General features: G+C 34.2%; 2 protein-coding genes across 3 annotated transcripts; one reads left to right on the top strand and one right to left on the bottom strand.

The window, feature by feature from the left end:
- The first annotated feature begins 3,321 nt into the window (after nt 1-3,321).
- IBR5 (indole-3-butyric acid response 5) lies at nt 3,322-6,208 on the top strand. Its single transcript, XM_089607606.1, has 5 exons — nt 3,322-3,987; nt 4,747-4,846; nt 5,141-5,198; nt 5,334-5,440; nt 5,634-6,208. Exons 1-5 carry the CDS (start codon nt 3,751-3,753, stop codon nt 5,936-5,938), a joined length of 807 nt encoding a protein of 268 aa, XP_089463732.1. The 5' UTR covers nt 3,322-3,750; the 3' UTR covers nt 5,939-6,208.
- Nucleotides 6,209-7,095: 887 nt separating this feature from the next.
- Nucleotides 7,096-11,349, bottom strand: LOC149406569 (zinc metalloproteinase-like protein). 2 transcript variants are annotated; one of them, XM_089607596.1, is made up of 11 exons: nt 11,225-11,349; nt 10,538-10,780; nt 9,995-10,204; nt 9,627-9,707; nt 9,431-9,517; nt 9,229-9,324; nt 9,039-9,092; nt 7,894-8,723; nt 7,729-7,777; nt 7,607-7,646; nt 7,096-7,523 (listed from the first exon to the last, which is right to left on the bottom strand). In XM_089607596.1, exons 2-11 carry the CDS (start codon nt 10,772-10,774, stop codon nt 7,372-7,374), a joined length of 1,836 nt encoding a protein of 611 aa, XP_089463722.1. In that variant the 5' UTR covers nt 10,775-10,780; nt 11,225-11,349; the 3' UTR covers nt 7,096-7,371. The 2 variants fall into 2 exon arrangements, with proteins under 2 accessions (XP_089463722.1, XP_089463726.1); XM_089607600.1 differs by having other exon boundaries at nt 11,289-11,349.
- Between the last annotated feature and the right edge of the window lie 1,013 nt (nt 11,350-12,362).

Below are 12,362 nucleotides of genomic sequence, written 5' to 3'. Positions count from 1 at the left end.
GACCTTATAAAAAAAACACTCATGAAATTAACCTAATTTTCTTTAGTCTCTCGTCCTTTAAACCCAAGTCTAGTTTCTTCTTACATTTTTATTATATTGATTCTCTTTAGGTAATACAAAACAAGGAAACACACAACTATAACCAAGGTTTAAAATTTCGATTGTCGATAATGTACCGATGGTCTAAAAAATCAGAAATTATGGTGGCCGACGGAAATAATGTGAAAATTCGATAAAAATTCACGAAAATTACAATAAAATAAGGAAATGCCGACGAAAATGATGTTGCAAAATAATATTTATATATATTTTTATTTTTAAGACAGTTTTCCATTTATTTGAAAAAAAGAAATGTCAAGTTTAATAAAGAAAGACCAAATTTGTAACAACATAAAGACTTTAGTTAAAAAAAAGAGAAGAGTATAAGGACTCTTTAGAAAATTCTTGGACTTATTCTTCCTCACAACCGCTTAAAGTCCTTCTCCTCCGTTTGGTCATATTATAGAACTTAAGAAAAAAAAAATAGAAGCGCTCAAAACAAAGAAGGTCGAAGAAAAAGAAAACGTAGACAATAAGAGAGAGAGAGAGAGAGAGAGAGAGAGAGAGAGAGAACGACGACAAAGATGAAGGGGGAGGCACGTGTGTAGGTAGGTTCGCCGTCCCCATCTTCTTTCATTCTTCTTCTCTTCTACGATTTCACCCAAATATTTCTAGGGTTTAGAAACACTGGTTGAAACAAAAACATGGACAAAACATGGGAACGACGCCGAAGTTGGACCGAGAGGACATAAATAATTTGATTATTCAAGAATTGATCGATTTTTGGACAGCATGGCGGAGAAGTCGACGAAATCACGAAAATTCATTCTTCGATCCAGAGAGATTTTTTTAAGGTTTGGTCAACGGAAAATTCGACGAACTGACAAAATTCGGCGAAATAACAAGATTTTTTTTGCTATTTTTATACATTGACCAAACGACACACTTCGGCAAAACAACATGGAAATTACGCCAAAAAAACGACAACATTTTGATGAAAAAAAGATGAAACGAACATGTCATTTTTATGCCTAAAAGTGCGCGCAATTTCTCGGCATTTTAAACCTTAATCAACTCTGGAGAAACCACATAACAATATTATTGGATATAAAGCTCACTTAAAAGTAATTACAACTTTTTTAAGGAGAAAAAGAACACCGATTTTGTAAAAAATTATCGGAAGATGTGAGGATTTAGGATCTATTGATTTTCAAAAATGAGTTTTCATTCTGCGCGAAAATGCGTAGAAAACTACATTGTTTTCTTCTTTAAAGAGACTAATATTTAAGGACCTTTTTTTTAAAAACATCATGTTGTCGCCGACATTTTCATGGAAAACGATGATAAAACGGCAAATAGTACTTCCAACCTACATGTCTCTAGCAAAGATTTTCTCGACAAAAATCACCAATTTCTGTCGACATTTTAAACATTAGTTATTAGTGCGACATGTTGTGATTATGGGCATAGTTTAAGCATAAGTGTCTTCAAATATTTGCTTTACTTGGTTGTTTTGTTATTTTTATTAACGAAACAGAAAAAAAAAAAAAAGAAAAAAAGAAAAAAAAAAAAAAGAAGAAGAAGAAGAAAAAAATAATACTCGTCATCATATTCCAAATTCAACAGGGAAATTCGTATAGGTCAAAGAAAAATCCAATTTGGAATATTACAGTTGGAAATTCCAATCGTATCAGAAAGTTGGGACCTACACCACCAGGGAAGCAGTAGTAGTAGACTAGTTGTAGGCTGTCAAACAATGACCCCATCAATACCGCCATCATTACATCGTTATGGTTTCTGCATAATTCAATTTGTTTTGTTTTATGAATTTTTAACTAAAATTCTTAAGTTAATAATAATTTGATAATTATTTCGATTACTATCTAATTCGTACGGTAATAATCATAAGCTTCTAGAGGAATTCAAATACTTACAAGGATTATCTAAAATAAATGAGAGTTTATATAGATTTTTAAGTCAACATTTTAACTTAATTATTTGATAACTAAAAAACTTATATATGAATAGATTATATTTTAAAAATTAGGATAACAAAATAAATAAAATTAAATGGCTATCTTCAATTAAAATTATAACTAAACTATTTAAATATTAAGAAAATAACTCAATTTATGTCTACGTCTCTATAATATGGCTCATGCATTTTGCTTATTTTGAATTATTTTATTAATTTTTAGAAACTTCGGTTAAAATTTTAATGTAGAGGGTTTAAAAAACTATATGCCTATCTCTATATAAAAAATTGTATTGATGGTGTTCATTTAATTACTGATAGAACATTTTCATATGATTAGAAAAAAAATATCTCTCTAATATTCATCTATTTTAGTTTAATTTTATTTTTTTAGACTTATTAGTTAGTAAGAAATCATAGATATACTTATTATTTACACAATATCAAAATAACAATTTTGTCAAAAATTTTAGAATCATCAAAGAGCATAGGAAACCATCTTAAACTATTTTAAAGGAAAAATGGTATGAAATAGCCAATTCAAACTATGACTTTTGCAAAATAGCTATAGTTTCATTAGGTATAGCAAAATAGCCAATTGAGAGTACTACGACTTTTAATCCTGCATCGATTAATTTTAATCTAGCCGTTATAAACCTTACATTCTGTCTTTATAGTTCGTTGGGATTAAATTTAATCCGACCTAGATTAATTTTACTTTGGCTAGTTTGCTTATAGTTGACAAACTATGGCCATTTTGCAAAAACTTAAGTTCTATTTTAAACCATATCATCGAAAATCATGTTGAACCATCGAAAACTATTTTAAACCATCTTAAATCAATTTAAACCGCAAGATATCGTCTTAAAACATTTAAAACCATAGTAAACGATCTTAAACTATTGAAAATCATATAAAATCACTGAAAATCATCGGAAATTTTTCCAAAAAAATTTAAACCGAAAAAATTCACATGAAACGAGTAAAACAAGAGGAAAGCAAACAAAAGAGAAGTTTACAACGTTAAAGGGGTATTTTCATAAAAAAATACGCAACACATATCTAATTTTGATATTATATAAATCATAAAGTTTTTAAAGATTTTTTACTCCTTAACAACTTTGAAAAATTAAGTTTCTATTTATATATAGGCATTAATATGCTATCATAAATTTAAGAGTATTGAACTGTGTATGTCATATCCGTGTAAATAAATCTACCATATTTATTTTCTAAACAAAATCTACCATATTTACTTCCTAAAAGAAAAATCTACCATATTAAAACACATGTCTACCTCCACGTTCTGTGGGCATTATATATATAAAGATCTGGACTCTCCCGTTCCGTTAGAACTCTCTCTGTCTCTCACTTATGTATGATGACAACGGTTTGAGTCCCAAAAGCCAAATCCAAATCTCTCTCTTACACACAAACACAGTCACACCCAACAATTCTGATCAAGAAAGTAAAAAAAAAAAAGGAAGAAACTTCGTCGTCACGCTCTCTCTCCACTTTGTCTAAGCGCAATCTTCGAAAACCCACTTTCTCCAATTTTTGGCAATATATGTGTATATATATTCAGACTTTATTCAGCGTTTCATGATCTGGGTCGTCCTCGGATTGCGAATCAAAGGCCTCTTTTTTTCTTATATCATCTCATCTCTGGGTCTCTTATTGAATCCCCTGCACACACGCATCCAAGAATTGCCCCAAAGCCCCAATCTTGAGAGGCGATGAGGAAGAGAGAGAGAGAGAACCCTTGCGGTGTCTGTGGGCATTATCACAAGTACGAGGAAGGCGAAATCTGTGGGATCTGCGGTCACCGCGCTCCCGATTCCTCCGACAAGACCTCGCTCCAAGTCAGCGCTTTTCCCTCCGAGATCTTGCCGGAGTTTCTCTACCTCGGAAGCTACGACAACGCTTCTCGCTCCGAGCTTCTCAAGACCCAGGGAATATCTCGAATCCTCAACGTACGTCTCTCTCTCTCTCTCTCTCGTAAAGTTATTGACTTTGTTCTGTTTCATGATTGCTGACGTGTGATTCGTGCCTGGTCTTTTAGATTATGTGGTGATTTACGATCCTGCTGTATGTTATTGAATTTAATTAGTTTCCAATCGGCTTCGCAAGCCTGGGCAGGGCCTTGGTAATAGGTTTTTCATAATGATTTAAACACAAAACAGTAAAGCTATGAGCTTTTATAATGTTGCAGAGCTAAATTTTTTTTTATTGAAACGAAGCTCTGGTAAAGTCACTGATTAGCTTGATGAAATTGGTTTGTGAATAACTGCGATGCTGTTGTGTTCTCTCTGAGAGAGAGAGAGAGAGAGAGAGAGAGAGATAGAGAGAGAGTTGATTTGGATCACATGATCAATTCAATGGCTTCCACACCTAAACTTTTGTACTTGTCTCTCTCTCTCTCTCTTTCTCTCTCTCTCTCTCTCTCTCTATGTGGGCTCTAGAACCTGGCTGGCAAGGAATTAGCAAAAAATTCTTGTATTTTGTATTGAATTATATGCTGTAGATGAGTTATTTGTTCCCATATACAAGTTAAAGCTTGTATGTAAATGTTGATGGACGAAGTATTTTAGAATAGTATGTTGTTCCCTATTTTGAGGGCATTCTTCATCGTTTCATTACTGTTCTTGATTGATTGATGGCTTTTGTTTTAACATGGGATGGGATCTCTAACACCTTTTTTTTTTTTTTCTTTTTTTTATAATTTTATGCAGACTGTACCTGCTTGTCAAAATCTATACAAGAATTCCTTCACCTATTACTGCCTCCAAGATGAAAAGAATCTACAGTTCGATGACGCCAATCAATTTTTAGGTCCGTAAATACATCTCTGACTTTCTGTCTGAAAATGTGCTTTTGCTGCAATGCTTGCATTTTTAAGTATTCGAATCAAAATGTATCTCCGCTTAGTACAGAGTTATTCTAATATCGTGATTTCTGGGGAAAAATTTGAAGGAGAAAAAAAAATTCACTATTGAGAACTGTTTTCATTCAATTACAAATCCCGCAAATGTTTTTTTTTTTTATTTTTAATATTATTTTGTATTTTATTCTTGTGTGCTATGACTTTTCCTTTCTGAGATTTCGATGATTCTTTTGTTTTTGCAGAGCAATGTGAACGGGACAAGGCTCGTGTTTTAGTTCACTGTATGTCCGGTAGAAATAGGTAATAATGACCACTTTACAAAATCACCCCTTCTCAACTCTCTTACTCAATAACATCATCCACTTGTGTTTAATATCTTGTTAATATTTTTGCTGTTGGGTTATTAGAATTAATGGTTACAATAAATATTGACAGGTCACCGGCGTTTGTAATAGCGTTCTTGATGAAATCAAGAGGATGGAAACTCGCTCAGAGTTACCAGTGGGTGAAAGATCGACGACCACCGGTTCAGTTAAATGAAGGTACGCACGTTCTCTCGGTCCAATCCTTTTTACATTATTACTATTATGTAGCATAAATTAGCTAATACCTGACAAATAAACACAGGGAAGACTATGATAAGCCCTCAACCCGAGGGTATAATTTGCGAAGATACGTTATGTTCTTCCTCTTTAAAATCTTTTTTTCTTTCTTTCTTTCTTCCTGTGATTATAGCGGTCTATCAGCAATTGCAAGAGTACGAATCGGAGATTTTCGGGTCCGGTGAGAGTAACAACAATCCAACTCAGCCGATGTTTAACTTAGGGTTCCCCAAAGTGAGCGAGCCCATCGCTGCTGCGATTCCTGCATTTGGCTCCGCGATTCCCAACGCTCCGTCCATCTTTGAGCGATCTCTTCCCATAAATGTCTCTCCGCACGAGTTCACGTTCGGATCAAACCCTGCTCAGGTGAATATCTCGGGAACGACCGGCGAGGAAAACAAGCCGGCCTCGAGCCCCGGAGATATTCAGATGGATTAACGGGAGAATCTCCGAGATTCCTCTCCCTAGTGTTTCTGATAATTTTTTTTTTTTTTTTTTAAATTACACAGAATAGTCAGAAGTTTTATGTCCTGACTTCAGTGAGTTTTTATGAATTTTTGAATTGTAAAGTGGGAGTGAATGACTGCTCTCTCTCAAACCTCTTTGGTTTGGATGCCAGGTTTGGGTCTGGGTACGAAAGCCTCTAATGAATGCTTTTATCTTTACATTTCAGAAAAAGGGTTACAATATATTTATTTTTTTCATTTATCTCATGCGCTTATAGAAAGACGTTCTCCTTCTTTTCTTCTTTTTTTTGGGCATTCAAACAGGCACCATCGGCCGCACGAAAACGGACATTCTAACAAAACACAGTATAAATTTAAAAAAATTATGTAACGAATAAACTGATTACCACTTTAATCAGCCTAAGTCAACACAAAAAATTAGTATTCCAAACATTAATGTTATAATGAATTCATGTATATTGCAAAATAAACCAATACATGATGACATGGAAGACACGGCGCCAAAAACACCCGGCTGACACTTAAAGTTCCGGTGTCAGTGATTGCCTTGTAGTCTCTCGACGATCCGACTCTCGAGTGAGAAGAGGTTCGCCAATCTCAAATTGTGGTGGCTTCACGTCTTTGATTGCTTGTCAAACTGTGTCGATCGGCTCAACAGACCCGGACTCTTGCCCAGGCAAAAGCTGTTCAAAATTTATCATTTATAATAGTGACTATAATATTTGAAATAAAATGATTAATTGAAAAACTCTGTCGAAATTCAAGTATAATTTTTTAAATAATATTAAATTAATTATCGTCTCGTAATTTGTATGATATTAATAATCAACTGTATTAATTGTTAGATTTTTTTTTTCAAGTAAAAGGCTTATAAAATAGAAAAATCCCACATACTAGGCCACTTGCAACATTATGTTTTTCAAGTTTGGAACGTGAACTTGCGTTGACATTTTTCCGGCAAAACAATTTTTCCCGCTAGAGCTTTATTTTTCTTCAAATTTCTCTAAAATTTTATTTGACCATTTACACCAGCAATTGGAATTTTGAGACATTAATCAATGTCTCCAATACAATTAAGGAGCAAAAACCTAGTGTACCACAAATTTGTGAACTTGTTGGACTAGCTACTTGTCTCAGAAAGAAGCCTTGTACTTATTTATAATGTGTCGTATACAAGTCACAAACAAACCTTAGTACATCTTTTTACACTAAATGTAGCCATCAACATTATAACGTTATTTATGGATACTCTCAAGGCAATCAGTAATCCTCAAGTGTCATAAACAAGCCTTAATACTCACAACAGAGAATTTATAATATGTATGGTGATAAATGTACATTCATGTATGACACACTATTAACTTAGTATTAAACAATTTTAACTGTGGCCGAAAGATTCCAGATTTAGGTTGAAATATTCATCTCGATGCAGGATTTGGCAAGCCATAAGAAGCCCGGATCATTCCTTTTCAACACTAGATATGTTTCTGCGTTCCCAGTTTCATCCGACACCACTTCTTCATTGAAGCCGATCAAAGCCAAAAGCTCTATCGAAGCTGAATCGACGACGGATATAAATTAGAAAAGAAAACACTAGATATTTATTTGTCAAATAAAAAAAAAATAAAAAAAATAAAACCTCTGTAATTTGCTAGAGTCCTTTGAATAACAGGATTTGCCTGCAACGATTAGTCATTGGTTAGCAATCGAGCATGCTATCTTTAAAGCTAAACATTAATAATTGATACAAAATCCCTGTACCTTTCGCAGTCTTCTGAATTTCGTTTCATTTGGATGCTCAATCACCTTGCTGCAACAAGAGCACAATACTCGGTCAATTCTAGTTTTACAGTCAAAGCAATTGTAGATTCATTTTATATTAAGATCTTAGAGCAGTCGAACCAGAAACGAAAAAAAAAGAGCTACCTTACAATCTTGAAAAGAGTTTGGAGGACCACAATTGTCTGAGACGGACCAACCTCGGCTCGCAAGAGCTCAATAGCTTTCTTAAGACGATCACAAGCAGCTGTAACTGGATCTCGAATCCTTCGCAGATCTTCATCGTCCGGATCAAGCTCATCGATTTGCATCCCGGAATTATCCTCAGACTCATAATCCTCGACACCTCGTTTCTCTGTGGATTCGTCTGGATCGGGTTCGTTGATATTCTTCTGACCTCGAGTCTCGCTACTATCAAGTATCTTCGTCTCCTCAGAAGGAGGTAAAGATTCGGGTTCTTCTTCTTCTTCTACACCTTTGCTTTCATCAAAATCGGCCTCAATATTGTTTTCATGGTCAGATACATCATCGGGATCAGGTTCCTTGTGATCGACCTCGTTCAAACTATCCAGTATCTTCGTCTCCTCAGAAGGAGGTAAAGATTCGGGTTCTTCTTCTTCATCTACGCCTTTGCTTTCATCATAATCGGTCTCAATACTGTTTGCATGGTCAGATACATCATCGGGATCAGGTTCCTCGTGATCGACCTCGTTCAAACTATCAGGGTCTGGCTCTTTGTGGACTATAGCGACTCCCAAACTACTGGCCGGAGTGTCTGCGATTCGCCGATAAGCAGCAACCACGGATGCCATACGAGCACTAGCCAACTTGTCCGAGGCATTTCCTCCGAGTTTCTGGGAGATGGCGTAATCTTCTCCGGAATCGAACTCATCGTCATGATGATCTGAACGCCCGGCTCTACTAAGAGTGTGGCTTGTCGATCTTGTCCAATCTAAGCTATTAGCTTCCTTGTTCAACTACAGAAGATGACACAGACACTTAGAACCAAAAACACAAATAGATACTTTTATCGAGCTAAATTTGGGCTGGAGAAATTGGCCAATCTCTACCTCCAAATTAGCCCCACTCAATCTCATGAACCCCAAAGACCGTAACGATCTATTTACACTAAATCTAAACATTTTCATAAATAAAATTCAAATGTCATAAAATAAATGAAAAATAACAATTCACCCCTGTTGATAATATATGGGTCTAACAAACAACAACAAAGAATCTGATAATAGAGATTACACATGAAAAGTTTTAAAGGAGCTGAACATAGGAGTTACCTGTCTATCCAGGGCAAAGAAGTTTGCATCGTGTTCACTGTGAACCATGTGCGCCTGAGAATAAAGTAGAAACAATAAGCTTTTCCTTGTTCAACACTAAGAAATAAAAAAAATAAAAAAATAAAAAGGTTTTGCCCGTGTTTCTGCAGTAATGGAAAATATACACGCAAGAAAATTTAATTTAGCTTACAAGTTCATGAAGTAGAGTTTTCTTTATCATCTCGTACTTCCTAAAACCCTTCAGATCATCAGTTCGAAGGCGTAGAGATATCTCCTCTCCTTGATTCTACAACCGAGCAGATAGAGCGAATAACGAACGAAAAACGAACACAAATTAAATTCCCCAAACAATTCATTTTTGGCGCTAATAATATATATGTATCGTTCCGTACCTTGTTAAAGCCAAGAATGCATTTCGGACTTATGCCTACATACCCTTCAGGAGCCATCTCAGTCATGATTCCCACACGCCATCGGTGCTTTTAGAGAAGAACAAAAAAAGCGAAACAATGATAATAAGCACATCAGATTCTCCAACACAAAACTCAGCAGAGACATATTAGATATGTTGTACTGTTGAAGTAATACCTTGTTCATTATCGCAACAATCCCAGGATCGGAGGCGAGCATGTGCATTCTTTTCAATGCCTCGGAAGGAGGAGGCTTCAACTGTACATGAGTCATAAAGTAAATTGGTGAATTTCACTTTTTTAGTCGTATTTTAGTCTATATAAGAGTGTTTATGAGAAAAAAATAAAAATAAATTAAGTGTTATTTTATGTGCCTTCATGATTGAGTAGTGAAGTCAAAGAGATTGGTTCATCGCTCAAATAGTTAATCGATAATATTATTGTTGACTATAGAGCAGCAAGGGATATCGATGGGCTTAGATCTCCATAAGAATAGCACGGGTTATAAACGAAATATATATAGGACAATGAGGTTCAGAAAGGTACCTCTATACCCGGAAGTTGAAGTGTGCGAAAATCGCAAAAGGTATAAGGTCCTTCTGGAAGTTTTGGAGCGAATCGAGGCCCGTGAGACATTCGTTGCCGCGACCTCTTCTCCTCTTCATCAAATCCAGCTATCCTCAAGTTCAAATTTTCAGCTTGTAGAATTTCTTCCACCTCGTTCTCCGATACTCCCATCATTCTGATTGGCTTGCCCTAGAAAACAATAATAAAAAAAAAAGATTTATCTCTCTTTGTGTTGTATGGATTGAGGGAAATTTTTTTATCTCTTTTCTAACAACTCATCTTCTCTTCCTCTCTTATTTTTCATAGAATTATGATTTTCCCTCCCATTTTCATTGCTTTCAAATTTTCACTATCCATCCTATTTCCAGCTCTCCAATGTTAACTCCGAATAGCACCACATAGAAAGCGTATGAAAAAAGAAAAAAAGAAAAAAGAAAAAAAAACATTGAAAAAAAGCACACGAAGGCATTGAAATGAGACAGAACTATGCTTCACCTACAAAATAAACTCTAAAAAGAATACCTCGATCATGAAAGTTTCTTGTAAACTCAGGCGCTCGTGCTCATTCGAAAACGGGGTAAGCAATCTAGAGCTTTTCTGGGACGACTGTGGTACGATGAACCGCATGGTCTCGGCTTTGACTTTGGTCAACTTTTGCATTTCGTCGCCGAGCTCTTTGAGAGTAGCGCTTGGGCTCATCTGAACATCAAACTTCTTTCCTCTCCATAGAATCAAAATGTCAGTTCTGCGATCTTCCATCTTGTTCTACAAATGAAGTGTTTGACACAAAGGATTAACATTCTATTAAAATAAAAGGAATAATGATTGCGTTCATGAACTCGAAACAGAAACAGAATTACTCACGAAGCCAAAAATCAAAAATATTTCTTCAATCTCACAGCTAAAATCGTCTTAAATCACCATCGTTATTCATAACTATTTCAAAATTAAAAATCAAAATCGACTTAATCAAAATCAGCTTAATCCCCGAAAAATATCCTCAAAGGAAAGCAATCAGCCTAAATTATGACAAAATTGAATAATCTTTTAGCGATGGTCATTCTTAAAAACCTATCCACCAGCGTTTCGACTCTTCCTAAAACTAAAGACGGTCAATGAGTGGCTTAAAGCAAGAATTCGCATACTGGTTTGAAGAAACTAAACCTCCTAATTTGATCAAAGCAATCGCATAAAAAATTCTAGCCTTACTGAATTCAAACTGGGAAATGGTCGAGCGATGAAGAAACTGTATTAGTGGTTTGAAGCAACTAACCTCCTAATTTGATCGATCACACTTCACAAAGTTTTCTATGCGTCTTCGGCGAAAGAATGCTTTTTTTTTTTTTTTTTTTTTTTTTATTATTGACAAGGAAAATTTACACAAAATAGTTATTTTTAAGTAATTGATTTGCAAAATACTCAAGTTTCAAGTTTTTAACAAAGCACAAATTTTCTTTCATACTGCGATTAAAAGAGGAAATTTAACAACAATAATACTATTTACTTGACGGTTACAAAAAAAGAACAAAAAATCCAAAATTTGACACATCTATTACTAAATCATTTATGCAAAAATTATAATACCCTTAATAAAATCTGTAGCGAAATAGACGGATTTCGTGATACATATGTCACGAAATAGAATGATTTTGTGGCACTTCTATCCTTCGATTATAATTTGGAAAAAAAAAATAGAGAATTTCTTGATAAAATTATCACGAAGTCTTTCGATTTCGTAACCGATGTGTCACAAAATGACATATTTCATTAAGAATATTACAGTCTTTTACACAAGTGATTTAGTAATAAATGCGTCAAATTTTAGCTTTTGGTTGATTTTTGGTAATTTTCAAATAAATAATATTATTATTGTCAAATTCTCAATAAACCAAACTATGACTATTTTATAAAATACATTAATATCATTTTTTGTTAATTATAATAAAAAAAAGAGGCGACTTGATTCACAAAATGAACATTTCTGAATATTTTAGTTATGTAAATGAAATTGGGAGATTGCAAAATAATTTTTTTGGTGGAAAAAATAAATAAAAAGAAAATAAATTTTTTAAAAACTCTTTAAATATACTGTCATATGAAAACTCATGTTTTATTATATAATAAATTTTCTGTAACTTTTTAAGTAGATAGCCACAAAATTTTATTAACAAGACAAATCGATATAAATACCCTATAAACATCCCAACCATTATTTATAATTTTTTAATAAAAAATATCATAAATGGCACTTAATAAAAATCGCATATATCGAGGAGAAAATATACCTACACAATCTATCTATTTAAAACACATCAAACATTCAAGGAATAAAACAAGCACAAAGTAA

The sequence above is a fragment of the Urtica dioica genome, chromosome 1 (genome assembly GCF_054948205.1).
Source record: "Urtica dioica subsp. dioica isolate 48M chromosome 1, U.dioica_male_clone48M_v1_H2, whole genome shotgun sequence".
In the NCBI taxonomy this organism is placed as follows: Eukaryota; Viridiplantae; Streptophyta; class Magnoliopsida; order Rosales; family Urticaceae; genus Urtica; species Urtica dioica.
This window is presented reverse-complemented; position numbering and strand designations above follow the sequence as displayed.